This window comes from Pristiophorus japonicus, chromosome 14 (genome assembly GCF_044704955.1).
Source record: "Pristiophorus japonicus isolate sPriJap1 chromosome 14, sPriJap1.hap1, whole genome shotgun sequence".
Classification (NCBI taxonomy): domain Eukaryota; kingdom Metazoa; phylum Chordata; class Chondrichthyes; family Pristiophoridae; genus Pristiophorus; species Pristiophorus japonicus.
Window position 1 is genome coordinate 25569631 of NC_091990.1, and position 27942 is coordinate 25597572.

Below are 27942 nucleotides of genomic sequence, written 5' to 3' on the forward strand. Positions count from 1 at the left end.
TAACAACCAATACAATAACATAATATAATGCTTGTGCACTCTATAGGCAACAAGATGCATAACTATATATAGCTGCAACAGAGGAGCAATATTCAATCACGTCCTTTGTGTCATTGGGGTTTGTATATACACTCAGAGCACATGCATAGCTATTGAACAGAAAAGGTCCACAGATTCCAGTGAAATTCTTACTTACACTTGCAATAGTACAGTTTGGATTGAATATTAATTGTCTAATCAAAACTTGAGCATTCTGTCTCTGGAAGGTGAGCAAGCATCTTTTAAGTCTTATTTTTACAGTTTTGTCGAATACAATAAGGTTTAAGACACAATCTGGACAAGTTAAAATAGAGTTTCACGACGTTTTCTCAGAATATACCAATGAGTGCATAATTCTGGAATGCTCATAAATGCTAAGCAAGTTACAACAGTTTGGTGAGAGATACCTGCATGAAGCCTTTGACTTTCTCAAGTTCCTAGAATGTGTGAAATTCTAAAGCCTTTACAGTAACATGTACGGACAAGTACAATACTGGAGATAAAGATTTCAGAAGCCCAATTGAGAATAAAATCCTGTAATGTTGCTGTTAAATAGAGATTATCTGCTGTTGGCACTTGTGAACATGTAGTAACAAACTTGCAGTAAAATCTCTGATGTGATTCCATCTAAAAGAGCACCAGAAGTGGTAACTGGTGGTAAGGGTGAGCTCAAAATCGGTTTTCTTGGCTACTAGGATTTACAGGTACTAAAAGAGGGGGCGATCTATTTTATAAACAAAACAGACAAGCTTCCCAATGAGGGTCTTCGCAGTGTCCAAAAGGTGAAGAGCCTCTCCGGCTGAAGAATCAAGAAAGGAAAGCGATGAAAAAAAATGTAATTGAAGCAACACAGGCGACAATATAAATAGAAATGTTTGCATCAGGTAGGGGAAGGAAGAGGTACTATGGGAAAATCCAATTCCTGCATTCAACCAGTTTTTCCAATGTCCTCACCAACATTACTCTTTCGAATAATCAAAAGTAGATTAACTGATAATTCATCTTATTGCTGTTTGTGGGATCTTGTTGCATGAAAAATTGCCACCACATTAATCGACATAAAATTAACCACTGCCTTTAAAAACAATTCTTTTTTTTATTGCTTTGGAACATTTCCAAAAGATAAAAGGTTCAAAACAAAATTTGTTTTCACTTCTTTCGCTGCATTTACCAAAGCATGATCGCCACATTATAGGAGTGCTTAAAATTACCCAAGAGTGGAACAGAGTCTATAGAAGCAGACTATGTCCAGTTGTTGAGGTCCAGAATGAGAGAACATAGATATAAGATAACATGCAAGAGATTTAGAACAGAGGGAAGGTAGAATTTCTTTCCACAGAGAGGTGCGAGGTTATGGAATTTACTTAGTGGTTGAGGCAGAAACTGTGTTAACATTCAAGATTAGATTGGATAGGTGGATGAAATACACCCCATCTTCATAAAACTGCAACACCACAGCATGAAAAATACACAAACTTTATTTTTCTTTGAGATTCTGTGCTCACTGTCCTACTAATTGCAGTTATTTCATAAAAACACAAGAACATAAGAAACAGGAGTAGGCCATTTGGCCATTCGAGCCTGTTCCACCACATTCAATAAGATCATAGCTGATCTTCTACCTCAACTCCACCTTCCTGCATTCTCCCTATATCCCTTGATTCCCTTCGTTATCCAAAAATCTAATTGATTTCTGTCTTGAATATACTCAACGACTGAGCATCCACAGTTCTCTAAGATAGAGATTTCCAAAAATTCATAATTCTTTGAGCGAGAAAATGTTTCCTCATCTCGGTCCAAAATGGCCAACCCCTTATTCCGAGATTGTGAACCATAGCTCTAGACTCCCCAGGCAGAGGAAACATCCTCCCAGCTTCTACCGTCAAGCCCCTGAAGAATTTTATATGCTTCGATGAGATCACCTCTCATTCTTCTAAACTCTTGGGAATATAGGTCTAGTCCACTCAATCTCTCCTCATAGGACCAACCGCCCTTCCACCAATCCCAGGATTCAGTCAAGTGAACCTTCATTGCACTCCCGCTATGGTAAGTATATCCTTCCTTAGGTAAGGAAACCAAAACTGCACACAGTACTCCAGGTGTGGTTCCACGAAGGCCCTATATAATTGCAGCTCTTATACACCAATCCTTTTGTAATAAAGAACATACCATAAGCTTCCCTAATTGCTTGGTGTACCTGCATGTTAAATTTATGATTCCTGTACAAGGACACTCAAGTCCCTCTGAATACCAGCATTTCCCAATGATTCACTTTTTACAAAATATTCTGCTTTTCTATTCTTCCTTCCAAAGTGGATAACTTTACATTTCTCCACCTTGTATTTTATCGGCCTCCTCATTTAACTTGTCTATATCCCTTTGCAGCTTCTTTGTATCCTCCTCACAACTTACAAAACTAGGTGGAAAAGTATCAGCAGCAAACTTGGATACATTACACTCGGTCTCCTTATCCAAGTCATTGATATAGATTGAAAGTAGCTGTGGCCCAAGCACAGATTATTTACAGCCTACCAACCCGAAAATGACCCATTTATTCCGACTCTGTTTTCTGTCCATTAACCAACCCTCAATCCATATTATCTCAAATCCCACGAGCCCTACGTTTGTGTAATAACCTTGTGTAGCACCTTATCAAATGCTTTTTTAAAATACCAATATACTACAGCCACAGGTTCTCCCTTATCTACCCTGCTAGTTACAATCTTAAAACACTCTAAACAGATGTCAAACACAGATTTTTCAACCAGCTATAAATAAATGGGGCAAAGAATGCAGAATTACACTTTTACATTGTCCAAAATAGTTAGCTTGCACAACGATGCACTGATAACCAAAGGAACTGTTGACAGTTTTGTTTGTATACTCTCCTGCCATTGTACCACTTGCAAAAGTGACCCTAAACTAACTCATGTACATCGGTAACTATTCTCTAACTGGCCATTACGCTGTGCATTACAGTCATAGATTTCCATCTCCACTTTGAAAAGATAACTCCTGCATTTATAGACTCGGCACAACCAGCTAGTCCAGCTGATCTGTTACATGAGACAGCTAAAAGTCTCTAGACTATACTTCCATGCTAGAAGGGAATAACCACTAGCTGAAAAAAAATTAAATAACGCTATAAAAATGTGATATGTGCCATCGGCCAAGTTTTGAAATATTTTCTACAACATTTTATATGTGCCATTGGCCAAGTTTCAACCTCCTCCCTGCATGTTTAAATGTATTAAAAAAATAAAGGATTTTGGTTCCATAAATCACAAGAGCACAATGCTATCCAAAAAAAAGTCCCCAGTTAGTCTCTGGTTTTCATACCTATTTACCCAGGTTCTTTACGTATTTAACACTACTTCTATGAACACAACCATCTTTCCATATTGTTACGGCAATATTATGCACACCTTTATTGTAGCGATAAATTATTAATTCTATAAATGGCCGACTCACATTATTTTACTCCACTCTTTACAAGGATATTTGCAGCAACTATAGTGTGTTCCTAACCTTCAGAGTGCAATATTCATCAAGAGTACATAAACTCTTTTTCACCCTGGTCCAAGGAGCTTCTCACAGCCTACCTCACTCCAGCATGGAGGGGCAGGACAGACTGAGTCACAGGCATATTCCAAAATGTCAAAAGTGACACTTGGTGCTTATAAACTAAAACTGTCATGCAATAATCCTTCTCCCATCTACTACAACAATAACAACTTGCATTTATATAGCGCCTTTAACATAGTAAAACTTCCCACGGTGCTTGACAGTAGCGTTATCAAACAAAATTTGTCATGGAGCTACTTAAGGAGATATTAAAACAGATGACAATATGCTTGATCAAAGAGGTAAGTTTTAAGGAGCATCTTAAAAGGAGGAGAGAGAGAAGCGCAGAGAATTAGGGAGGGAATTCCAGAGCTTTAGACCTGGGCAGCTGAAGGCATGGCCGCCGATGGTGGAGCCATTAAAAGTAAGGACGCGCAAGAGGCTAGAATTAGAGGAGCACAAAGACCTCAGAGGGTTGTAGGGCTGGAGGAGGTTACAGAGATAGGGAGTGGCGAGGCCATGGAGGGATTTGGAAACAAGAATAAGAATTTAAAATCGAGGCATTGCCGGACCGGGAATTAATGTACGTCAGCGAGCACAAGAGTGATGGGTGAACAGGACTCGGTACAAGTTAGGATTTGCGTACCAGAGCTCAGGTTTACTGAGGGTGGAAGATGGGAGGCTAGCCAGGAGAGAACTGGAACAGTCAAGTCTAATAGTATCAAAGGCGGAGTCAGACGATGTTAGAGGTGGAGGTATATTGCTATTCTTTTGGAGGCACTTGAATGTAATGATCAGTTCTGAAATCCTGTCACTTTAAAGCTAATCACTTGCAACAGTTTTTTTTCCAGTGGGAGTGAGGAAGATAAATTATATTACACTTTAAACAGGACAAGATTAACAGACTGTGGTATTAAAATTTTTTTTATTTTAAACATTAGGGTGGAAGCTTAAAACTTAGCATTCAAGTAAATTTAATTTGTTTTTTCTTATTATTACATGTTAGGCTTCAGTGATTCCCATGCTCCATTTGTATTAAATATCCACAACACTGGCTGGAGTAGGAAGGGGTGGTTGTCATAACTCAGGAAAAAATAGAATTTTGCATTTCGATATAGCACTCCATTCATAAGTTCTGGCCTGCAAGTCTTACCCTATCCATATAGCACCCCCTCAATACCACATGCTAACTTCAAAAGACAAGGCAAGTGCATGCCAAGTATCCATAAATGTTCATCTGAACCAGCCATAAGGGTAATGACTCATTCATTTTGCAGAAACACTAAGCTTCTACTCAAATTTTCCCCATTATGTATTTGGTATTACCAATACTACCACTACAACAACAAACATGTACTAAGCACTTTAAGGCAGCAAAATACCACAACTTCAGCAACACAGTGGGGGAATCAAACCCATGTTCCATCACTGCCATGGCACCACACATCGCTACCTAGCCAAATAAGTTTGAGTGAGAGCACTTTTGAAACTAATGTGTAGCTTACTGCTGGGGAACAAAGTTGTTGAACCACAGATTACTGATCCATTGATTTTCTTTTTAAGTAAGTTTAGATATGGCTGTAAAAAGGGGTACCCATAAATTGTCTTTAAACGGATTTGAATATATTGCAGTTATTGATCTGAATTGCTGGAAGAACTAAGTTTATGTAATAATTTCTGAAAGCCACATTAAAGTTCCTTGATGAGACCATATTGTTAACAAAAGAGCACAGCAACATTTGAAATAACATTTGAAAAGATAGCAATCCCACATATGGACATCAATAAGATCATCTGCTGGCACCAAGATCTCTAGTTTAAATTACTCAGAAATGTCCTTCAATATTAATGCTGTTGCATTAGTGATAATGGACACTCCAGGCACTATTAAAGTTCTCAGTTGCCGGTAATACAAATATAGTCGACATTAGACCATAACTAACATAGTTATTTTTAATTCACGTGATTTATACGCACAGAGCTTCTTACATACTGCAACTAAACAGGGAACAGAACTATCAGGTTGCTGATTATAATATTTAGTGCATCTCACAGTTCTGGGTATAAAATGTTTCATCACTGCACAAACGGGCTGTAGACCATGGAGTGATTCTTGCCATCCCAACCTCAATTCCAGGCATGAGAAAATTAAAACAAAGTATTAGCTACAGTGCGAGTCATGCTCAAGTCCACACACAGCTTTGGATGTGCAAAAGTTTCACAGTGAAATAACATCTTCACTCGTCCCAACCTCACATTTGCAAAAGCAAAATACTGCAGATGCTGGAAATCTGAAATAAAACAGAACATGCTGGAAATACACAGCAGGTCAGGCAGCATCTGTGGAGAGAGAAACAGAGCTAAAACATTTTTTTTTTAATTCGTTGCCAATCTTTCCAATTCTTTGTCAGATCACAAACGCCAGAGGTCACCTTGCACACATCAAGGATCACCCTGCGCCAATGCTCTTAGCCAAAAGGCCTAGAGCCCAAGCACCGTTCCTGGAAGTACTGCAATACCAGGTTCGTGCCATGGAGGTGGATGGGTCAGGCCCCCCACACACCTCCGTGGAGGTGGATGGGTCAAGCCACCCCACCCACCTCCTAGAAACAGAGCTAATGTTTCAGGTCGATGACCCTTCATCAGAACTCTCAATTGCAAATCCACTCTGAAAGTCAAATGTATGGTACAGCTCCACTGATAGAGCATTAGGCAAGCATGGTCCCGGTCTTTGTTGATTTAGCTGCTCTCCACTGGAGCCATAACTGGTCTGAATAATCCTGGTGAGAGGAGGGGAGAGAAGGAGCAAGAACATAAAAGATCTGTATTCCCACTCACGTTTGCTACCCTGCTGGAAAGTGTGTGTGTGCATATGTACATGTACTTTTCCATATGAGAGAGGGGCCTATTGAGAACAGGATGGAGTTAGCATCCACAATTGAATAGCCTGTCAGCAATCTGTTCAGGTTCGTATATGGAGAATGCTTATTTGAAAAAGGTACTAGTGCCCACAGAATTATACTCCAGCAGTAGTCAGCATCTTCAGCAGAAGTGAAGTGAGGAAAGTGAGGTGGGATGTGTGGAAATGGGGCACAAAAGACATTGTTCAGATAATTAAATATTAAGAACATCAGGAGCAGCAGAACAATGGGGAGAAGATCGGAACTCAATCCACACATGCGAGGCATAATATTCACAAAGCTCCTCTGTGCACAAGCACATAGTCAAGGCAATAGGTTAGACCACACCTGGACAGTTTTATATAAACAGACATTATTGGAGTGCGGTCAAGCACAATCGGCTTCAAAAAAAAATTTCTTGCATGAAATGCATCACCATATTTGTCACCAGTTACAGCACACATGATATTTGTTGCAGCATGAACTACTGTGATGAAATTCTAATAGACATCTCAACTACATTTTTTCTCTGAAGAAATGATAAGTCATATGATGACTACACACTCTTGTGCACTGCCGCTCAAAAATACATGGCTAACAGAAATCCTAACCATTTTCCATGGATGCCATTGCATCTTTAACACAACTCAGTCGGAGAAGACTGCTCGAACTGCCATTACTCCACACATCATTTTGGGAATTACACAACTGATATCAGTTCATTATTTATAGTGCAGTCTCAAATTAAACAGATCATGAAAATTAAATTGGGCAGATTTAATGGAACCTTTATTTAATAAAAAAAATATTGAGACATTCCAAAACAAGTGTACAAATACAGAAGTACAGCTGCATCAAAACAGAGTTTTATAACAGATTACAAATGTGTACCAAAGTCAACAATTACAACGGAAATGTTTCATCATATTCAGCATTTTAAAATTTGAATGCCAGAACCACACCATAGCCTGTGTAAACCAACGAAAACAAGAAGTCAATGGATGGATTTCGGTTGAGACAATAAAAAAAAAATTAGCTTCACTCTGGTAGGATAGCCAAAAAAAAAACGACATTGTAGTACAATGTTGAAGGAAAACGATTCAGGGTTTTACCGAATCTCATACAGACATTCAATATACAAATCTTTTACACATGCAAAGGCCTTGCCCGAACAGTCAGTGCTCACCATACATAAAATGCTTTTCCTTCACACATTCCTTTTTACACGGTTATGGTGCTTTAACATAACAGACATAGAAACATAGAAAATAGGTGCAGGAGTAGGCCATTCGGCCCTTCGAGCCCGCACCACCATTCAATAAGATCATGGCTGATCATTCCCTCAGTACCCCTTTCCTGCTTTCTCTCCATACCCCTTGATCCCTTTAGCCGTAAGGGCCATATCTAACTCCCTTTTGAATATATCCAATGAACTGGCATCAACAAAATTCTGTGGCAGGGAATTCCACAGGTTAACAACTCTCTGAGTGAAGAAGCTTCTCCTTATCTCAGTCCTAAATGGCCTACCCCTTATCCTAATACTGTGTCCCCTGGTTCTGGACTTCCCCAACATCGGGAACATTCTTCCCGCATCTAACCTGTCCAGTCCCGTCAGAATCTTATACGTTTCTATGAGATCCCCTCTCATCCTTCTAAACTCCAGTGAATAAAGGCCCAGTTGATCCAGTCTCTCCTCATATGTCAGACCAGCCATCCTGGGAATCAGTCTGGTGAACCTTCGCTGCACTCCCTCAATAGCAAGAACGTCCTTCCTCAGATTAGAAGACCAAAACTGAACACAATATTCCAGGTGAGGCCTCACCAAGGCCCTGTACAACTGCAGTAAGACCTCCCTGCTCCTATACTCAAATCCCCTAGCTATGAAGGCCAACATACCATTTGCCTTCTTCACCACCTGCTGTACCTGCATGCCAACTTTCAATGACTGATGTACCATGACACCCAGGTCTCGTTGCACCTCCCCTTTTCCTAATCTGCCGCCGTTCAGATAATATTCTGCCTTCGTGTTTTTGCCCCCATACAGAACATGAAAGGATACTTATTCTATTAAACAGGCAAAGAGCAGCAATATCAATTTAATGATTTTTTGACTGGGAAGAGAGGTAGTTAAGAAGTGCTGCTCCCATCAAATTCCCTTAGTAATCGTACGAAAATCTAATTCTATCTATGGAAACTTTCCAGCACTTGTGGTTACAATTCTGCTCCACTTTCTCCATCTAAACTTCCACTTATAGCAGTCCGCACATTAGTACCTGCATTGGGGGATCTGTCGTTTCCTCTGAAGCTCCATGTCCATTCTGTCAATTAAAAAAAGTGAGAAAATTAATTGCCAGCTAAACATTGCATCATCAAACAAAGAGCAAGCTTTGCAAAATATCTGTTCCAACAAGCTGCACAGTTGCAACATTCTGAAGCAGAACATTTTCTATTAAGTTTTCCATTCAAAATGGAGCAAGGCCACTTCAGTGTACAGAACTTCAGGTACAGCCAGCCTTCGTGGGGTTTCCAGTACACAATGATTATTTGAAAATTATAAAGGGGGAAGGGCAGAGGAATACACCTCTATCTCAATTTCACAATGCTGCAAACATTTATTTTTAAACAGACATTTGCTTACACGGGGTCAACTTGCACGAATATACTTGTGATGTCCAGCTTTAGTTCTCTGCTACAATTTAACTACTCTACCACTAATGAGCTGACTGCTTAGCTGATAGAGGTACTTCCTTCAACTCAACAATCAGCTGAACCATCCTGTTCAGTTCCCATCAAAAACTCTTCATTTTTTAAAAATTCGTTCATGGGACGTGGGCGTCGCTGGCAAGGCCAGCATTTATTGCCCATCCCTAATTGCCCTTGAGGAGGTGCTGGTGGGACGCCTTCTTGAACCGCTGCAATCCATGTGGCGAAGGTGTTCCTATGGTGCTGATATGGAGTGAGTTCCAGGATTTTGACCCAGTAACGATGAAGGAACGGCGATATACTTCCAAGTCAGGATGGTGTGTAACTTAGAGGGGAACTTGCAGGTGATGGTGTTCCCATGCATCTGCTGACCTTGTCCTTCTAGGTAGTAGAGGTCGCAGGTTTGGGAGGTGCTGCCGAAGAAGCCTTGGCGATATGCTGCAGTACATCTTAGCACTGGACTTCCTCCCTTTCCCTGGCAGCTTCCTCAGACTGGGCCCAATGTCCTGTTTAGATGAGTTTCAATTCAGAGATCCCAGCCACTACCAAAACCATCAATTTCTATCTCTACAATATTGCCCGTCTCTGACCCCCATCTCACCTCCACCACTGCTGAAATATTTATCCACACCTTTGCCACATTCAAATTACCCCAATTCCTTCCCTCTATGTGCTCTCAAGTTCTGCTCTTCATAAACTGCAACTCAAAGAAAACTCTGCTACATGCATTTTATTGTGCTTTATCATTCTTGGCTCCCTATCCTCCTAAACATAGATTTTAAAATTCTTGTCCTCATCTATAAATCCCTTAATGGTCTTGCCCTTTCCAACCTCTAATCAAATTCAGCCCCATGTTCCTGTATGCATCCTCCTCTTTTCTGATGGTGCCTTCTTTGTGTTAAGTATCGAATAACTCCACGAGGCTAAGTACGGCGAGCTAGTTCAGGCATGACCGTACTCCAGTTTATTAACTCCTAAAGTGAGGAGTCAACATGGCTGCCAACATTATATACACGGCTTGCACGTGTCTGCCAGTGACCATTAGGACTCCGACTGTCGTGCCCTCCGGTGGCAGGTAAAACCCAGTTAACATACATAACACTTTGCATCCCTCCATCTCCAACTCCACCTTCAGCAACAAAATCTACAACCGTTTTGGAAAATCATAATTAGGGCATCTGCAATGTGCTCATCTACTTCCTTTAAAACCCTGGCATGGAAACCATCTGGCCCTGGGGATTTGTCACTCGTTAATGCCCTTATTTTCTTCATTACTGAAAGATGGGCAGAGACTTGGGAGGTGACAACACATTCAAGGTCTTTGAAGAGGAAAGGGAGGTTGGAGATGGGGCAGTAGCTTGCCAGCACTGTGGGGTCAAGGGTTGTTTTTTTGAAGAGAGGGGTGATGACGGCAGATTTGAAGGCGAGGTGGACAGTAGCTGAGAAAAAAGAACCATTAACAATGTCAGCTAACATGGGAGTTAGAAAAGGAAGTTGTGTGGTCAGCAGTTTAGTGGGAATAGGGTCAAGAGAGCAGGGTTCCTCTAGTTAGTCCCTCCCTTATTCACCTTTTCAGCAGTGGCTGGATATCTTCCACCCACTGCCTCAAGTCTTCCTGAATATTCTGCTATATTTCAGTACTACTTCCCACCTCGGTATCTATTTCAATACTTTGCTTCTAGACATTATCATCCATGTGTGACCGGATATTTATTTCAGATGTATAACTTTGACATCTGGTATCACTGCAGACACACGATGGGGTTACTGGACCCAACTGAGGTGCTGATAGTTCTTTTTGTACCAGAACTCTTCGGATTCATTTCAGTGGTGACTGGTCCTCATTAGTCACTAATGTATACTTATATTTCAGTGGAACAGATGTTCATGATCGCTTGAAAGCTAAAGTCGAGGACATTAAAAGTTAGCTGATGAAATTCTAAACAGCAAAGGACTTTTAGCACGTTGTTAATTTAACTTTACTTAATCCTAGCCCCAGAATATGTGTTAGCCTTCACTGGGTTTGAGAAATTCTTTTTCGATATCAAGTCCCAGACCAACGCAGGACAGCATATTTCTAGAATACATCCATGACCAGTCTTCACACTTTAGATATGAATGAGGAAGGCCAAACAGCCTATTTTAGCTAGTCTTCCCATCACAGCTTTTTAAACAACTCTAGGGCTTCTGTCATCATTGCTCCATCCAAAAGTCCCTTCAGGTGTTAATCATTCCATGTGTGAACAACTTCCTGACTTTAGTCCTCAATTTGTCTTTCACTAGTTGGGACCAGTGTCTCATTATCTTACTGTCATCGTTTAATTTCTAGTTGTGTTCTGGATTTACCATCTTATAAACTTCTATAAGGTAATCTCTCAATTGCCTTCTCTCAAGGCTACATAGATTTAGTTCCTGTGGTTTTTCTTTATAACTCAGTCCTCTTCACACAACTCTAGCATAGGATGCAATCCAGGCAAAATCCAATGCTCACGACTCAACTATTTATTCTGACAGCCGTTGTGTTAGTTGAAAAGAAAGTTTGCTACTATTTATAATCTTCAATTTTAAAAATATTCTGTGAAAAATATTTAGCTAATGCATTATATTGTTAACCCTGTAATTATTTTTCTTGGCCCCCTTTCAGGTTAGATTTCTTTCCTCACATTGAGTGCCAGAACTTGTGAGTTTTGCTAAACTGAGAGGTCACGAAAGAATGTTATGCAACTGAGCTTGGGGTTTTGTCCACAAAACCCTCCAACCCCCATTCAGACTTCATCCACTTTCTATGGCAGGAAACAACAACTTGTATTTATATAGTGCCTTTAACATAGTGAAATGTCCCAAGGCGCTTCATAGGAGTATAGGGAGATAAAAAATGACACCGAGCCGCATATGGAGAAATTAGGGCAGGTGACCAAAAGCTCTTCAAAGAGGTTACCTCTAGACTTGACTATTTCAATGCACTCCTGGCGAGCCTCCCACATTGTGCTTGCTGACCTACATTGGCTCCCAGTTAAGCAACGCTTCGATTTTTAAATGCTCACCCTAGTTTTCAAATTCCCTTCCTATCTCTGTAACCTCCTCCAGCCTACAATCTCTGCGCTCCTCCAAATCTGGCCTCTTGCGCATCCCCAATTTTAATCGTTCCACCATTGGCTGCCAAGCCCTTAAGCTCTGGAATTCCCTCCCTAAGCCTCTCCGCCTCTCTTTCCTTCTTTAAGACGCTGCTTAGGGAATCAACGGATATGGGGATAGTGCGGGAAGGTGAAATTCAGATAGAAGATTTGCCATGATCTTATTGAATGGCAGAGCAAGCCCAAGGGGCCTTTTCCTGCTATTTCTTATGTTCTTAAAACCTACCTCTTTGACCAAGCTTTTATATCCTTATGTGGCTCGGTGTCAAATTTTGTTGAGAACGCTCCTGTAAAGTGCCTTGAGAAATTTGACTATGTTAAAGGCGCTATATAAATGCCAATTGTTGAAGTCTTGTTGAACCGCATTGTCTGATTCAAAGCCAGGCAGTATAAATCAGGTACTACTAAGCTGCCATCAATTCTATAGCTACCGGTTTTAAACCGGCATATATATTTGATCTCTGAATGTCACCCCCACTCCCCACCCCCCACCCCACACACCACCAGATTCCAAGAGGAGTCATTAAAATATGCATTTAAATAGTTTTGAATGTGCAGTTTAAAAACTAGAACAGAATCCCTAACAGCAGTCCGGATTATAGGCAAAGAAAACAAGCATCACATCACAAGAACACTCAGTGGAGAAAATAAAGTGCTTACTTGCTGCATCGGATGTCACCTTGCATCATAGGCATTTGATCACATGAATCTTAACCACACACAGTGTCTGATGTGCAATTTGGTTTCCTTGCATGTGGCCAGGAAAGTCACGATCAAATCAATTCCTCAATAAGATGAAATACAGGCACTTAGCCCTATAAGCCGCTGTGCATGTGAAAGTGTCAACACTAACAGTGCACCGTTAAAATCAGGTTGTTTTAAAATAAAAGCACTTATAGTTATAAAATGCGATGATAACATATTCTCGTTGCACAGCAATTTTTAATTCCGGTGCAGTCAAATAACCAAATTAAAAAATTTAAAAGTCAAATATCACAAAAATCTCTTCATCCAACGCAAGACAAAAGAGGAAGAAAAATTACATATGCCCATGAGGTACATTCTTCAGACACAGCAAGAATTTTCCACTGGGATTCAAGGGCAGAGAGAAAGTCATTAAAGTGGTGCAAAATAGCCATGTCAACATCAGTGAAAGAAAAAAACTATCACTAGGTGGAAGATTAAAATCAGCTCAACTATACAGAGTCGCATCATGCAAATTTAAATCCTACTACCATCCAACACTGGGTTCATGTCAGTTCAAGGTAAAGGTGCAAGACTGCAGCAGTGCAAGTGATCAGCAAATGTGGCACTAATCACATCTATGAATTCAAACCAGTCCTTCACGAAGTCTAGACTTCTCCCTCCTCTACAATGATGGTTATTTTTTTTAAACAAAGTCACAGACTGAATATGTAAACTATCGATCCTAATATCCAACATGCAGGGGTTTTTTTTAAATAGAATAATTTGATTTATATTCATTTCTGATTGGCACCAATGTAAATTACTCATCTCATTAGCAGGGCCATAAACCAGGATGACATTATCATGGAATTTGTCTTGAGCTCTCGCTGCCTTATCTTCTGAAGCATTTTATAATTTCTCTTAGAGTTGTCCAGCAACAGGGTTTGGGCAACATTACTATCCTTCCAAGAACAAAGTAGCATGCTTCTTTGGGACATGTACCTGTTTAGAATCAAAAAATCATAGAAATTTACAGCACAGAAGGAGGTCATTTGGCTCATCATGTCTGTGAGGGCTGAAAAGGAGCTATCCAGCCTAAACCCACTTTCCAGCTCTTGGTCCGTAGCCTTGTAGATTACAGCACTTCAAGTGCACATCCAAGTACTTTTTAAATGTGATGGGGCTTTCTGCCTCTACAACCTTTTCAGGCAGTGAGCTCCAGACCCCCACCACCCTCTGGGTGGAAAAGGTTCTCTTCAACTCCCCTATAAACCTTCTATCAATTACTTTAAATCTATGCCCCCTAGTTATTGACCTCTCTGCTAAGGGAAATATGTAATTCCTATCCACTCTATCTGTTATACACTTCAATTAAATTTCCTTTCACCCTCCTCTGTTCCAAAGAAAATAAGCCCAGCCTATCCAATCTTTCCTCATAGCTAAAATTCTCCAGTCCTGGCAACATCCTCGTAAATCTCCTTTGTACCCTCTCTGGTGCAATCACATCTTTCCCATCATGTCATGAACAGAACTGTGCGCAGTACTCTAGCTGTGGCCTAACTAGTGTTTTATATAGTTCAAGCACAATTTCACTGCTCTTATTGCTATGCCTCAGCTAATAAAGTCAAGTATCCTGTATACCTTCTTAACCACCTTATCTACCTGTCTTGCTACTTTCAGGGATAGGTGGACATGCACTCCAAAGTCCCTCTGTTCTTCTACACTGCTCAGTATCCTACCATTTATTGTGTATTCCCTTGCCTGGTTAGCTCTCCCCAAATGCATTACCTCACACTTTTCCAGATTGAATTCCATTTGCCACTTTTTTGTCTATCTAACTCGTCCATTGATATCTTCCTGCAGTCTACAGCTTTCTTCCTCACGATCAACCAAATGGCCAACTTTTGTATCATCTTCAAACTTATTCATCATGCCCCCTACATATACTGATGGCTGTTACAGTTTATCTATCGGGTACTCGTCAACATAGTCACCTGTGGACTTAATGATTCCTTTGATAAAACTAATCACATATAGCTGCTCAGAGACTTGGAACAGTGGCTTCTGGTGTTCATCAAGAAATCTGAGGAAAGCATCATACCTATTCCCATAAAACAATGCACTCAACTTTGCTACATCACATAATTTAGTACAGCCACAGATGCACTGCAGTTTACCAAGACTCTTCAGCTTCCACTAACTTACACCAGAATTGATGAGAGCTTTACTGATCTTAGGTAATGGAATAGCTAAAAAATGCAATCGCATCTTAAATTTAATAGTGAGGCTATTTGAGAAGATCTGGCCTGCAACCGCCAACTGGCTTATTACTGTTGCATCACAATAAAAATGGTAGTAATGATCAAGATAGTTGAATATTGCATCCTTCGCAAACAGCCAAGACAAATTTTGCTTGCTGATTTAATGAGTGATTTTATAACACAAGAATACACCGTGTAGACATGTTCAATCTCTGGTTGAGTATGGGTGCATCTAAAAGAAGGCATCGCAGCAATACCAACACCAACAGTTTTGAAATGTAATACAAAATAATGCAAGTGTGCCTAATGGTCTTAGCTTCAGTTCACTATGTGCACATGCTTAAGAATTTATAACCTTGCTGGCTTGGTTTATATGTCAGTCAGAGCAATGTCTCAAGAATAGTATTTTGCCCCAACACTCATTCTATGCTAATGCAGTTCTCTTTGCATTTCACAAATCACAACTGCTGGAAGTGTTAGAAATAATCAATGAGTAATTGCAGCAGTGTCAAAGAACAAATAGTCTCCTCGCTCTTAAACAATTTGGATTCCAACACAGATATTCAACAATACTTTAGTTCATGTAATATAGTTTGGCACAAGAGGCGGTTTAGTAAACCAATCATAGTATAAATGGAAAGTTGGTAAACTAGTTATTCAATTTTTTAAGGAAACACAATTAAAAAGTGCACTTCTATAACCATAATCCAAGAAGAAGAGTTATCATATTCCTCTGGGCATTGCAAGACCTCCAAATAACAATATTTCACTGGATCAAAAAAGGCATACATACAACAAGAATGCAACACTGCCATCTTACATAAAGTCCTCACTCCACTGTGTTTCCACACAGGAAGCTTCTCATGCAGGCTTTGCCCAGAATTCCTCAAAATAGACAATGGTAGTAGATAACTGATTTTTATTATATTGGAAGATATCTATTTACTGGAACCAATGGTTTCAGTTAGCTTCTGGTCTCTGCAGCCTTGAAATGAAACAGTGCTTTACTTACCCAGAGTTATCTAACATTTAATATCCTCCCTGCAGTCTCTTGGGAAAGTTTTTATGTCAAAACATCAGAATGGAGCTAATCAGCTGTCATTACCCAGCAACTCCATCGTCACTCTTCTCATGCCAGGAAAGGTCAGCCGCTTAAGAATGCAATGCCAAGTAGCTATGTTAAATTATCAACATAAGTTACAGATTTGCCTGGTTGCACCTTGTCTCGGAGTTATGCCATCTCAATATAATCACATCAGAACATTTCTACGGGACAGTAGACATTTCAGCAGCAAGAGCTCACTCAGCACTGCAGGGTCCTGAGATTAATGGGCCAATAAGACCAGAACTACTTCTTGAAAAATACTACTCATTAATGGAATAACCCTCACTGAAATTGCAGATGACCATCTCCCCACCGCTGCATTGAACCATTCTAAAGGGCCTGCTTGTTTTGAAGAATTATATTTCTGCAGTATGCTGTTTAAGTCGACATACTCAACTGTTTTGCTGTCAGTTTGAATACTTGATCATTTCTTATAAAGAAATTTTATTTAATGAAGCAATAGATTTAGCAAGCCATGAAACACTTATTTTTTTACACATTTCAGTCAGATTCTGATCATTAATAAGTGATCTGTAATGACTTATCCATCGGCTGGTTTACAATAATAATGCCCCAGATCCGATTTCCTCCCCCAGGAGAATGTTGATTAAGTTTCAGTCTTTTTCTTTCCACTTTAGTTCAACATCCATCTGTTCATTTTTTAAGTCCTGCTGCTCATCTCCAGGAGGATGCAATAAAATTGTTCGAGTGCATTATTTAGCAGTTCTGTTCTGTATACACTCCATTCCTCTCCTGCCTACTGTACATTTACACACACATTGCTTCAATACTCTCCCAACCTCTCAGGTTTTCATTCTGCAGTAGAGGGACTCCTGTCTTCAGGACAGTGTTTGGCAAACCATTATTATTTTTGTTGGAAAGGGAAGATCATGGAAGAGGTATCCCTCTGGTAGCAGTGGAGTGCAAGATCATAAATGCATTTAATAAAGTGTTTACGATGTCACTACAAGGGCCACAGTCCTTTCTTTCTCGAGTGTCATTTTCATCACAAGCTGGTGTTGCAATGTGGCACAATCCATGTCACTGTATTTGCCAATCAAATGAAAAAACAGATCTGCCAAACAAAACCGTCATAAAGGTGTAAAAAGATGTAAAAAGGGTTTATTAAATGTAAAACTCAACAATTCCTAACATTATTAAAAGGAAGCAAAATCTAAAGTGGGAACAACAGAATTACACTTCAAACAAGATACGGTGACACAAAGCATTTGCCAAGCGCAGGATCCTCCAATGTAAAAAAAATCATAATTATAACCACGGTGTGGCAACATAAGCAACATCCACAGTGCATACGGTTAACTTAATTGCTGTTTTGCCGACTCGATCCTCTAAAAATGCTGTTTCAATGAATTTCAACTGCGCCCCGAGGAGTAATTTTATTTTGTATCTGACTGTGATTTCAGTGAATCCCCCGCTGCAAAGTGTAAGACTGGAAAAGCCCAGCTCGGATTCTTCAACTTCTGAGAAATTCTCCCGAACAGGAGAAACATGTCACTTCACCCCGACCCACAGGCACTGCTTTACCCATTAATGCCCATTACCCCCTCGGGTGAGTTTATATCCCCTCCCCTCCAGTCCAGTCCGTTTATTCCCCGCTACAAATATTTACCTCGGTCTCCAGGTGAACTACGTCCACTTTGGGCCAAGGACCGGCTAACTGTGCCAGCGGCATCCTGCGACCGGCTGAGGAAACGGGACGAGACGCGGATTCCTGTCAGGCTGAGTGTTTCCGGAGAGTTGTCCGCTCTCGGTGGTTCTGTCCCGGTGTAGGTAGATGGGTAAGTGTGTTTGCAAACGGTACGGTTCCTGGTCACTTTGTCCCGCTCGGTGAAGTGAGGTGATGCGGTGCAGTGCCTCTCTCTCTCCCTCGGATCGCGAGCCCCGACCGTTCGCAGCCGCTCAGCTCGAGCCCTCTCCGCGCCAGTCAGTCACCACCCTCACGTCATCGCGTCGGCCGACGTGCGTACGTGTTGCCATAGCTCGGCGCGAAGCGGCTGGTCACCGGAGGCAGGGGAAGGACGAGGCGCTGTCGGCCGTTGAAGGTGAGGGACCGCAGGCAGGTACCGCGCCCGCTACTGGAGGGGAGACTCTACTGACAGACATAAGAGTAATAGAATCTTACAGTACGGCGGAGGCTATTCGGGCCGCCGTGCCTGTGCTAGGTCTTTGAAAGAGCAATCCACTAAATCCCATTCTCCTGCTCTTTCCCCATAACCCTGCAAATTAGTCTTTTCAAGTCGATGTCCATCCAATTGTCCTTTAAAAGTTGCTTCTGCCACCCTTTCAGGTAGCGTGTTTCAGATGTGTGTGAAGAAATTTATCTTCATTTCCCTCCTAGTTCTTTTGCAAATTATTTAAAATCTATAACCTCTAGTCACCGACCCACTTGCCAGAGGAAATAGTTTCTCCATACTTACTCTATCAAAACCCTTCATAATTGTAAATACCTCTTTTCGGTCTCCCCTTAACCTTCTCTGGTCTAAGGAGAACAATCCCAGCTTCTCCAGTCTCTCGATATAACTGAACTCCTTCACAGTGACTGGCACTGGGGGCCCGCTCGCAGAGTGACTGGCACTGGGGCCCGCTCGCAGAGTGACTGGCACTGGGGCTCGCTCGCAGTTACTGGCATTGGGGGCCCGCTTGCTGATTGGCACAGGAGGCCCACTCGTTGATTGACTGGCACTAGGGGCCTGCTTGCTGATTGACTGGCACTGGGGCCTGCTCGCTGATTGACTGGCACTAGGGGCCCCGCTCGCAGAATGACTGGCACTGAGGGCCCACTCGCAGATTGAATGGCACTGGGATCCTGCTCGCAGATTGAATGGCACTGGGATCCTGCTCGCAGATTGAATGGCACTGGGACCTGCTCATAGAGTGACTCGCACTGGGGGCTGAGCCAATAGCATACTGTTTTTTATGTTATACTCTTAACTTGTCAAGTCAAATTGCTCCCAGCACTGCCATTCCATGTGATAGACTTGTACTTCAGCTTATGCACAGCTAAAAATGCTCTCTCTACACTCAACTCATTGAATATATTCAAGAGGGAGTTAGATATGGCCCTTACGGCTAAAGGGATCAAGGGGTATGGAGAGAAAGCAGAAAAGGGATACTGAGGGAATGATCAGCCATGATCTTATCGAATGGCCTACTTCTGCACCTATTTTCTATGTTTCTATGTTTCAACTCAAGTTTGGAAAAACAAAAGCTATAATTGTTACTGCTGATGTTTTTGAATGGGTAAATGGGCATAGAACAAAAATTTCACACACTTACTGTTTCACCATCATACTTTACTGACATTCTGGTGGGAAAGAACCCTGCAGTGCGCCTGTAAGAACATTTCACATACACTGTGATTTGTCTTATGCTGCAATTTCCTTACAGCACTCAGCTGATGGATTTGCTGATATCTAACAGTAATTGAGCTGACAGAGAACCACCCGGAGGCAGTTTCCTCACCCCACCATAGGAAGTACACCTGCTGCAGCAACATACAAGTTGCCGCCTGTAGTATGGGACATTCCTGATTGGTTCGCGTAGTCCTCACTCTATCCATTAAGACTAGGAATGCAGTTTTCACATTGTACTGAGGTTCCCCAGCAATTGTGACTTTTGAACAGCTGCACACAGTTGTTCTTATGTTGCTACTGGTGTTGTGGAATCCAATCTGTTGTATAAACAGGAATGCATTCCATTGGGAGTGATACCAAGCAGAACTTGAATAATATAAACTTGTCTATTAATTTTAAGTTCTGTTCACTTACCCTGTTTTATTCCCCCTCCCTTTAGACATTTGTTCCATTTTCTAGTATATCCCTGGCCTCTAAGTACAGAAAACCATCAAACGTGTAACAATTAAGCTCATGCTTTGCCTGTACTGTTCTATTTACTTGTTCTCTGAGTATTGCTCCCTGAGTGCAGTAGGACACCATACAATTAATGTTCAAAAATGTAGACTAAACAGACTTGTTAATGCCACTTAACAGTGAGAGCTGTGTGGGGCCCTCAATAGTCTGTGTGCTATAGCCAAATGCTGATTAAGTGGGACAGGCGTTCATCACATTACAAGTTATTTATTTATAATGGCTATCATTATGTCTAATGCAAAAAATTGTGAATCCAATCCAGTTAAAAAAAATTGTATTTTTGCTTACATTAATGTAAAAATTAAACAATAGATGGGATAGTGATATTTGTAAGGAAAAAAAACTGCTGCAAAAATCATTGCACCGTTTTCTTATTCTAACTGGGTGCAAGGCATTTAATGGCATGGCTTACAATTTGAGCCACGATGATTTGTGCACTGGTTTGTCTACTTCAGACTGCTGATCAGGAAAAGGATTTTATATAAGCCATTACCAATATGCAACTCCGTGCTATGTGCCTTGAGACTTGCTACCAGTGACCTTATTTTGTCCCTCTAAGGTTACAGTAAACAGTAAGGTTTCAACATTGAAATGAAAAAGGAATAATGCTGAACAAACAGCCATTAAGTTACTGTGTTAGACGTCCACTGATTTGTGTCTAATGTTAAGAAAACAATTTATTTTTTATACATATCTTGGCATGCACAGCTATTATGAAGCATTTGATTTTGATGTGTGTGTATACTGTATTAAAGAACAGCCCAGGGATTATGAGCAAAGATCTGTTTAAACCCTTGTTAACAGTTTTGCAGATTAATAGCAACTTTCAAAAGATTGCTTTTTTTTTGCTATCTTTTACCAATATATTTACTGTATCAGGAAATGCGATGGAAGTTTCAGACTAATCTGAAAATGTTGCAAATAATAGTCTGGAGTGATAGAGGTGGAAAACTTAACAATCACAACCGGTGAACTTTGTCTAATTTTATTCATTTACTGCCTGTTCATTGGTTTGTGCTTATTCAGTATCCATTGCAGCTTTATTAGCCAGTCACATGTGCATTATACATGATATAGCATTTGGGTAATCTGTAAATCATTTTTTGTTAAAAATCACAATATTTTGCTGTGGGTAGAAATTCCTCTATTCCAAGTTAATTCTTACTCCCCTCCCTCTTTCCCTAGTTTCCTGGACAATCTGCCACCTGTGATGAGAAAGTGGGAAACATATTTGACATTTTTGGACATTTGTTCCATTCCCCAACATATCCCTCACCTCATTAAACACAAAAGTTCATTAAAAGTGTAAAATTCATGTCATACTTTCTTTGTACTTGACTTGCTTCATCTCTTACCTATCCAATTGTAGCCAGAGCATCTCCAGCAATAACTGCTCTTTCTGATCCCACACTGTTACCTCTGGAGTGCCCCAGGGATCGACCTTTGGCTTCCTCCTCTTCCTATTCTACATGCTATCCCGTCAGCTTCCATCTGTGTGTTGTTGACACCTAGCTCTACCTCTCCACCATCTCTCCCAACTCCTCCACTGGCTCTGTTTGTTAAACTGCTTGTCCAACATCCAGTCTAGGATGAACCACAATTTCCTCCAGTTAAACATTGGGAAGACTGAAGACAACATTTTCATCATCCTCTTCAAACCCCACCACAAACTCTGGATCCTTACCACTGATTCCATTCCCCTCTCCAACCACGACCTCAGGCTCAACCAGACTATTCGCAACCTCAACAGCCAGTTTGACCCCAAGCTGAGCTTATGACCCAATAGCCTCTCCATCACAAAACCGTCCATTTCCATTTCTGTAACATGCCCATGCTGACCCTACGTTAACCCAGCTGCTGCTGAAACTCCCAATCATGTATTTTTCACTTCCAGACTCAACTATTCCAATGCTCTCTTCACCAGCCTCCCATGGTTCACCCTTCGTAAACTTTGCTGTCCATATCCTATCCCACAAGTCCCACTCACCCATTAACCCTGTCATCACTGACCTACGCCACAAAGTTAGAGTTCTTATTCTGTGTTTAAAATGGCCTTGCCCTTCCCTATCTCTGTAACCTTCTCCAGCCCTACAAACATTCCTTGAACTCTCCATTCTGCTGATTGGCCTCTTGTGCACTCCACCTCGCTCATGCATCCAACTGCCTTGGTGTCATACTCTGGAGTTCCCCCAGATCTCTCTGCCTCTCCACCTCCCTCTCCTTCCTTTTAAGATCCTCCTTAAAAAAACACTACTTTGAAGAAGCTTTTGGTCATCTCTCCTAATATCTCCTTCTTTGGCTTGGCTCTGTGAAGTGCCCTGGGACACTTTCTATGTTAAAGGAGCTATATAAATGCAAGTTGTTGATATTTACAAAGTGTGTTTGTGATTACAGCCTCTAAGGCTACAGGACCTGTAAGTACCTTTTTTTAGGCAACTGACTAATCTGGGCTCCATCTTGAGATGTCATAAAGACTGTTCTCTCTTTATTTTAGGACATGTGTCCCGATCTAACAATGTAGCCTATTACCAATCACCATTGTGCAATTTTTAAATTTCAGGTGACTTGGAGTCTGAAATTTTCAACCATATAATCTCCCCAAATCCCTAAAAAGACACCAGTAGTGGGACTTATAATACATCTAGAAACATCCCACCTAAAGTTTTAGATTATAGGTGCCTGCTACCTCCCAATAGACAATTCCCAACTACCCAGCAGGAGATATCTTTCCTAGTCCAGGATTTTAACATAATTATATGAAGAAGTCTGAGTCTGATTGCCGCAGCTATTTCTACAGCATCAGTTAATTGTTTTTTTTTAGGAGAGCTCTACAATTAAACCAAGTAACATAATTATAACCTGAGCCAGTACATGTGGCAAATATGCCAATAGCAGACTTTTCTATTATTACTGAATAACTAAATCCAAATGATTGTTACTGGTCCCTAGAACCCTTCCCAAGGAAACCAGGACTACCTTTCAAGATCCCCCTGCGCTGTGCCCTATTCATCCACCCTCCGAACATGGGAACAAGAGTAGCTCATTCAGCCAACATTATATTAGATCATGGCTGATCTGTACCTCCGGTTCAGTCACTCATAATAAAGAAGCCAACAGAGAGCTAGAAACCCCCATTGTTGCTGCAAATGTCTCAGTGTGGAGACAGGTCATAAGAACATGAGAAATAGGAGCAGGAGTAGGCCATACAGCCCCTCGAGCCTGCTCCGCCATTCAATAAGATCATGGCTGATCATCGACCTCAACTACACTTTCCCCGCCCGATCTCCTTATCCCTTGATTCCCCTAGACTCCAAAAATCTATATCTCAGTCTTGAATATACACACTCAGCATCCAGAGCCCTCTGGGGCAGAGAATTCCAAAGATTCACAACTCTCTGAGTAAAGAAATGCCTCCTCATCTCTGCCTTAAATGGCCTATCCCTTATCCTGAGACTGTGCCCCCTAGTTCTAGACACTCCAGTCAGAGGAAACGACCTCTCAGCATCCACCCTGTCAATCCCCTTCAGAATCTTGTATGTTTCAATGAGATCACCTCCAGAGAGTATAGACCCTTTCTACACAATAAGACATAAGACAGCCCCCTCATCCCAGGAATCAATCCAGTGAACCTTTGTTGCACCGCCTCCAAGGCAAGTCAATCCTTCCTTAGATAAGGAGGCCAAATCTATGCACAGTAATCCAGGTATGGTCTCACCAAAACCTGTACAATTGTAGCAAGATTTCTTTACTCTTATACACCAACCCCCTTGCAATAAAGGACAACATGCTATTTGCCTTCCTTATTGCTTGCTGTACCTGCACGCTAGCTTTCTGTATTTCTTGCACGAGGACACCCAAATCTCTCTCAACACCAACATTTAAACGTTTCTCACCATTTTAAAAAATATTCTATTTTTCTTTTCTTCCTCATCATTATCATCATAGGCAGTTCTGAACAGTCCAATACGAGAGCCACAGACTCTGTCACAGGTGGGACAGATAGTCGTTGAGGGAAGGGGTGGGTGGGACTGATTTGCCGCACGCTCTTTCCGCTGCCTGCACTTGATTTCTGCACGCTCTCGGCGTTGAGAGTCGAGGTGCTCAGCGCCCTCTCAGATGCACTTCCTCCACTTAGGGCGGTCTTGGGCCAGGGACTCCCAGGTGCCAGTGGGGATGTTGCACTTTATCAGGGAGGCTTTGAGGGTGCCCTTGTAGCGTTTCCGCTGCCCACCTTTGGCTCGTTTGCCGTGAAAGAGCTCAAGTGAATAACCTCACATTTCCCTACATTATACTCCATAATGGCTGTCATCAGGTCTGTCAGCCTTTTCCCCATTCTGACACAATAAGTGAGCTCCCAGAAGGACTCCCCTTAAATGGATACAGATTCTGACACAAGAAAGGCATCACTATATTAGGCCAACTTCTCCCAGGGGGCCAAATTATGTCAATCAGATGTAGTTGGGGTTTCAATTACTGGCATGTGTCAAAAGTAAACAGAAGGGGTCATTTTCACTTTGTGCACAAACAGAAAATTGTCAGTTATGGATCAGCTGCCCGTTATATCCTGGCAATTGTGGAGAGGAAGATCGGGTGGGCAACAATCAGGAACTGCTAGTTTTCCACCTGAAAATGAACCTCAGAGTATCAACAGACCAGGTTTTTAAAATAGTTACTATCTTCAATTGCCTGGCCATTGAGAGGAAAGTGTGATTATCAAATGGGTCTCCTTTAACGTCAAAGGAAGACAGCAGCCCTGTGATGCCCAGTTCCCTCCTTTGCACTGTCCGTACCACGTGAGTAGGTCAAGAGGAACTCATGTCAGTTCCATCAGATACTCCGTCAGAAGCTGAACATATTTTGGATTGCTCTGAAATGGATTATATATATTATCTAAGTCTGATATTACGTTTGTAGTATGTTGTTGTGTCTCATTGCTTCTGTATATTCTACTTTAAATAAATTTATTAATGTTTGCTTGAATGAAATGGTCCGATGTTGTGTGGTATTTACTACCTCTCAGAATGTGTAGTATCCAATGAGATCTTCCACAATAAAAGGGTTAATCCTAGGTGCACTGTCTCCGATATAGCAAGTACTGTATATGGGTGCAGGTTTCGGTTCATAGGAAAGTCAGCTTGTGAAAACAACTTTTCTGCCTCTAAATTGTTTGTGCTCATCAAGGTGAGGGGCGTCAGTGCTGGGGAATTTTCCACTTCAGGCACAGTGTCATGATCAAGCGCTCATGGCACATCAAAATGCAGAGTAAAACTCTCTCTGCTCTGTCCTAACCCCAAAAGAGCACCCTCTACTGTCCCACTATGGCATTTGTTTCCATTTAGCACATTAACCATCCTTTGGTCTGTCTGAGTGAAATTGCCAATTAGTGCCAGATTAGGAGCAGTTTTGAGCAAGAGGCCGATGCCCACTCGGTCTGGGTTGAGACTGACTAACCTCAATGACATAAAACCCTTACAGCCAGCAGACAGAGGAGCCATTCATCTGGATCCAATTTAAACCCTGGTCCCAGAAATGAAATTCCAGTGAACCACTCACTTCTCCAGAAACCACCTTGTGGCACCACAATGTGTAACAGTGATATCATTTTGTTTCTTGTTCTATGCGAGGAAGAGTAATCCAACGTGTAAACTTTCCATGCAACTCCATCATCATCATCATCATCATAGGCAGTCCCTCGAAATCGAGGAAGATTTGCTTCCACTCTAAAAGTGAGTTCTCAGGTGACTGTACAGTCCAATATAGGAATTACAGTCTCTGTCACAGATGGGACAGACAGTGGTTGAAGGAAAGGGTGGGTGGGGCGTCTGGTTTGCCACACACACCTTCCACTGACTGCATTTGGTTTCTGCATGCTCTCTAGACGAGACTCAAGGTGTTCAATACCCTCCCGGATGCTCTTCCTCCACTTAGGGTGGTCTCGGGCCAGGGATTCCCAGGTGCCGGTGGGGATGTTGCACTTTATCAAGGAAGTTTTGAGGGTGTCCTTGAAATGTTTCCTCTGCCCACCTGGGGCTCGCTTGCAGTGTAGGCGTTCCGAGTAGAGCGATTGCTTTGGGAGTCTCGTGTCAGGCATGCGGACGATGTGGCCATGTAGCTATGAATTCAATATAACCTTGTTTGTGCAACACGTGTTTCTGATGTGCAGCTGGTTTGTGTTCAGTGCGATAATGCCTGTTCTGTGCAACTGGGAGAACATTTTCCTTTCAAACTAACAGGACAAAAATTATTAAAATGAATGATAATCTATACCTTGGGTCTTTTGTTTACTTTAATATGTATCTGTTATAAAATTTTCTTCACCAGGTTTAATTTTTATCTGGTCTTTGGTTAAGTTGGGGATATCAGCATGGATATCACTCAACAGCCTCCACCTATATCTGCATTAGTAGATTGAGCTGCAACTGGTGCATACCATTGTACAAATTCACTTAAAATAATTTTTTTAAAGTCTCAATGGTTTCTATGAACAGAATATAGCTCAGACATGAGTATTCTATTCAAAATAAACTTTCTCTTATAGTCATAACTTCCAAACACTTGTGCTGTTCTTCTCAATGTCCGTCATTTTAATCTGTATATATGATATTAAGTATCTCCCTTTGAAAACAGTAAAGTTCATAGCTTTGGTTTCAGGTTCAGTGAACTCAAGTCAACCAACCATACCTAATATCGCCTGATGCCCGAGAGTAGGGTTATTCTGAAAGTTTCTTCCCAAAATAGTCTGAGTTTCATCTTCCCCAGGAAATCACTGTTCAGTCTTTCTTCCCTGTCCCAAATACTTTTGAACTGAATGTAGATTCCATTACATGAATTCAAAGAAAAGAGTTCCGTCATTGCCTAGATAGAGCTAATGATAGAAACATAGAAAATAGGTGCAGGAGTAGGCCATTCGGCTCTTCGAGCCTGCACCGCCATTCAATGAGTTCATAGCTGAACATGCAACTTCAGTACCCCATTCCTGCTTTCTCGCCATACCCCTTGATCCCCCTAGTAGTAAGGACTACATCTAACTCCTTTTTGAATATATTTAGTGAATTGGCCTCAACAACTTTCTGTGGTAGAGAATTCCACAGGTTCACCACTCTCTGGGTGAAGAAGTTTCTCCTCATCTCGGTCCTAAATGGCTTAGCCCTTATCCTTAGACTGTGACCCCTGGTTCTGGACTTCCCCAACATTGGGAACATTCTTCCTGCATCTAACCTGTCTAAACCCGTCAGAATTTTAAACGTTTCTATGAGATCCCATCTCATTCTTCTGAACTCCAGTGAATACAAGCCCAGTTGATCCAGTCTTTCTTGATATGTCCGTCCCGCCATCCCGGGAATCAGTCTGGTGAACCTTCGCTGCACTCTCTCAATAGCAAGAATGTCCTACCTCAAGTTAGGAGACCAAAACTGTACACAATACTCCAGGTGTGGCCTCATCAAGGCCTTGTACAACTGTAGTAACACCTCCCTGCCCCTGTACTCAAATCCCCTCGCTATGAAGGCCAACATGCCATTTGCTTTCTTAACCGCCTGATGTACCTACATGCCAACCTTCAATGACTGATGTACCATGACACCCAGGTCTCGTTGCACCTCCCATTTTCCTAATCTGTCACCATTCAGATAATAGTCTGTCTCTCTGTTTTTACCACCA

At 41.5% G+C, this 27942-nt stretch overlaps 2 protein-coding genes across 3 annotated transcripts in view; one reads left to right on the forward strand and one right to left on the reverse strand.

Moving 5' to 3' along the window:
• The window catches only part of LOC139279790 (ribosomal protein S6 kinase alpha-1-like), a 182381-nt gene extending 164012 nt beyond the window's left edge, over window positions 1–18369 (reverse strand). For both annotated transcript variants that reach the window (XM_070899008.1, XM_070899007.1), the window contains exons 1-2: window positions 18024–18369; window positions 8777–8821 (exon numbers count right to left, since the gene is read on the reverse strand). In XM_070899008.1, the coding sequence (XP_070755109.1) occupies window positions 8777–8821; window positions 18024–18086 (108 nt within the window). In that variant the 5' untranslated portion in view covers window positions 18087–18369. The remainder of the gene's footprint in view (window positions 1–8776; window positions 8822–18023) is intronic.
• A 19-nt stretch (window positions 18370–18388) lies between these two features.
• The window catches only part of LOC139279788 (connector enhancer of kinase suppressor of ras 1-like), a 157422-nt gene continuing 147868 nt past the window's right edge, over window positions 18389–27942 (forward strand). Inside the window, exon 1 of the mRNA XM_070899006.1 lies at window positions 18389–18456. The gene's annotated coding sequence lies outside the window, so the exon portion shown is untranslated. The remainder of the gene's footprint in view (window positions 18457–27942) is intronic.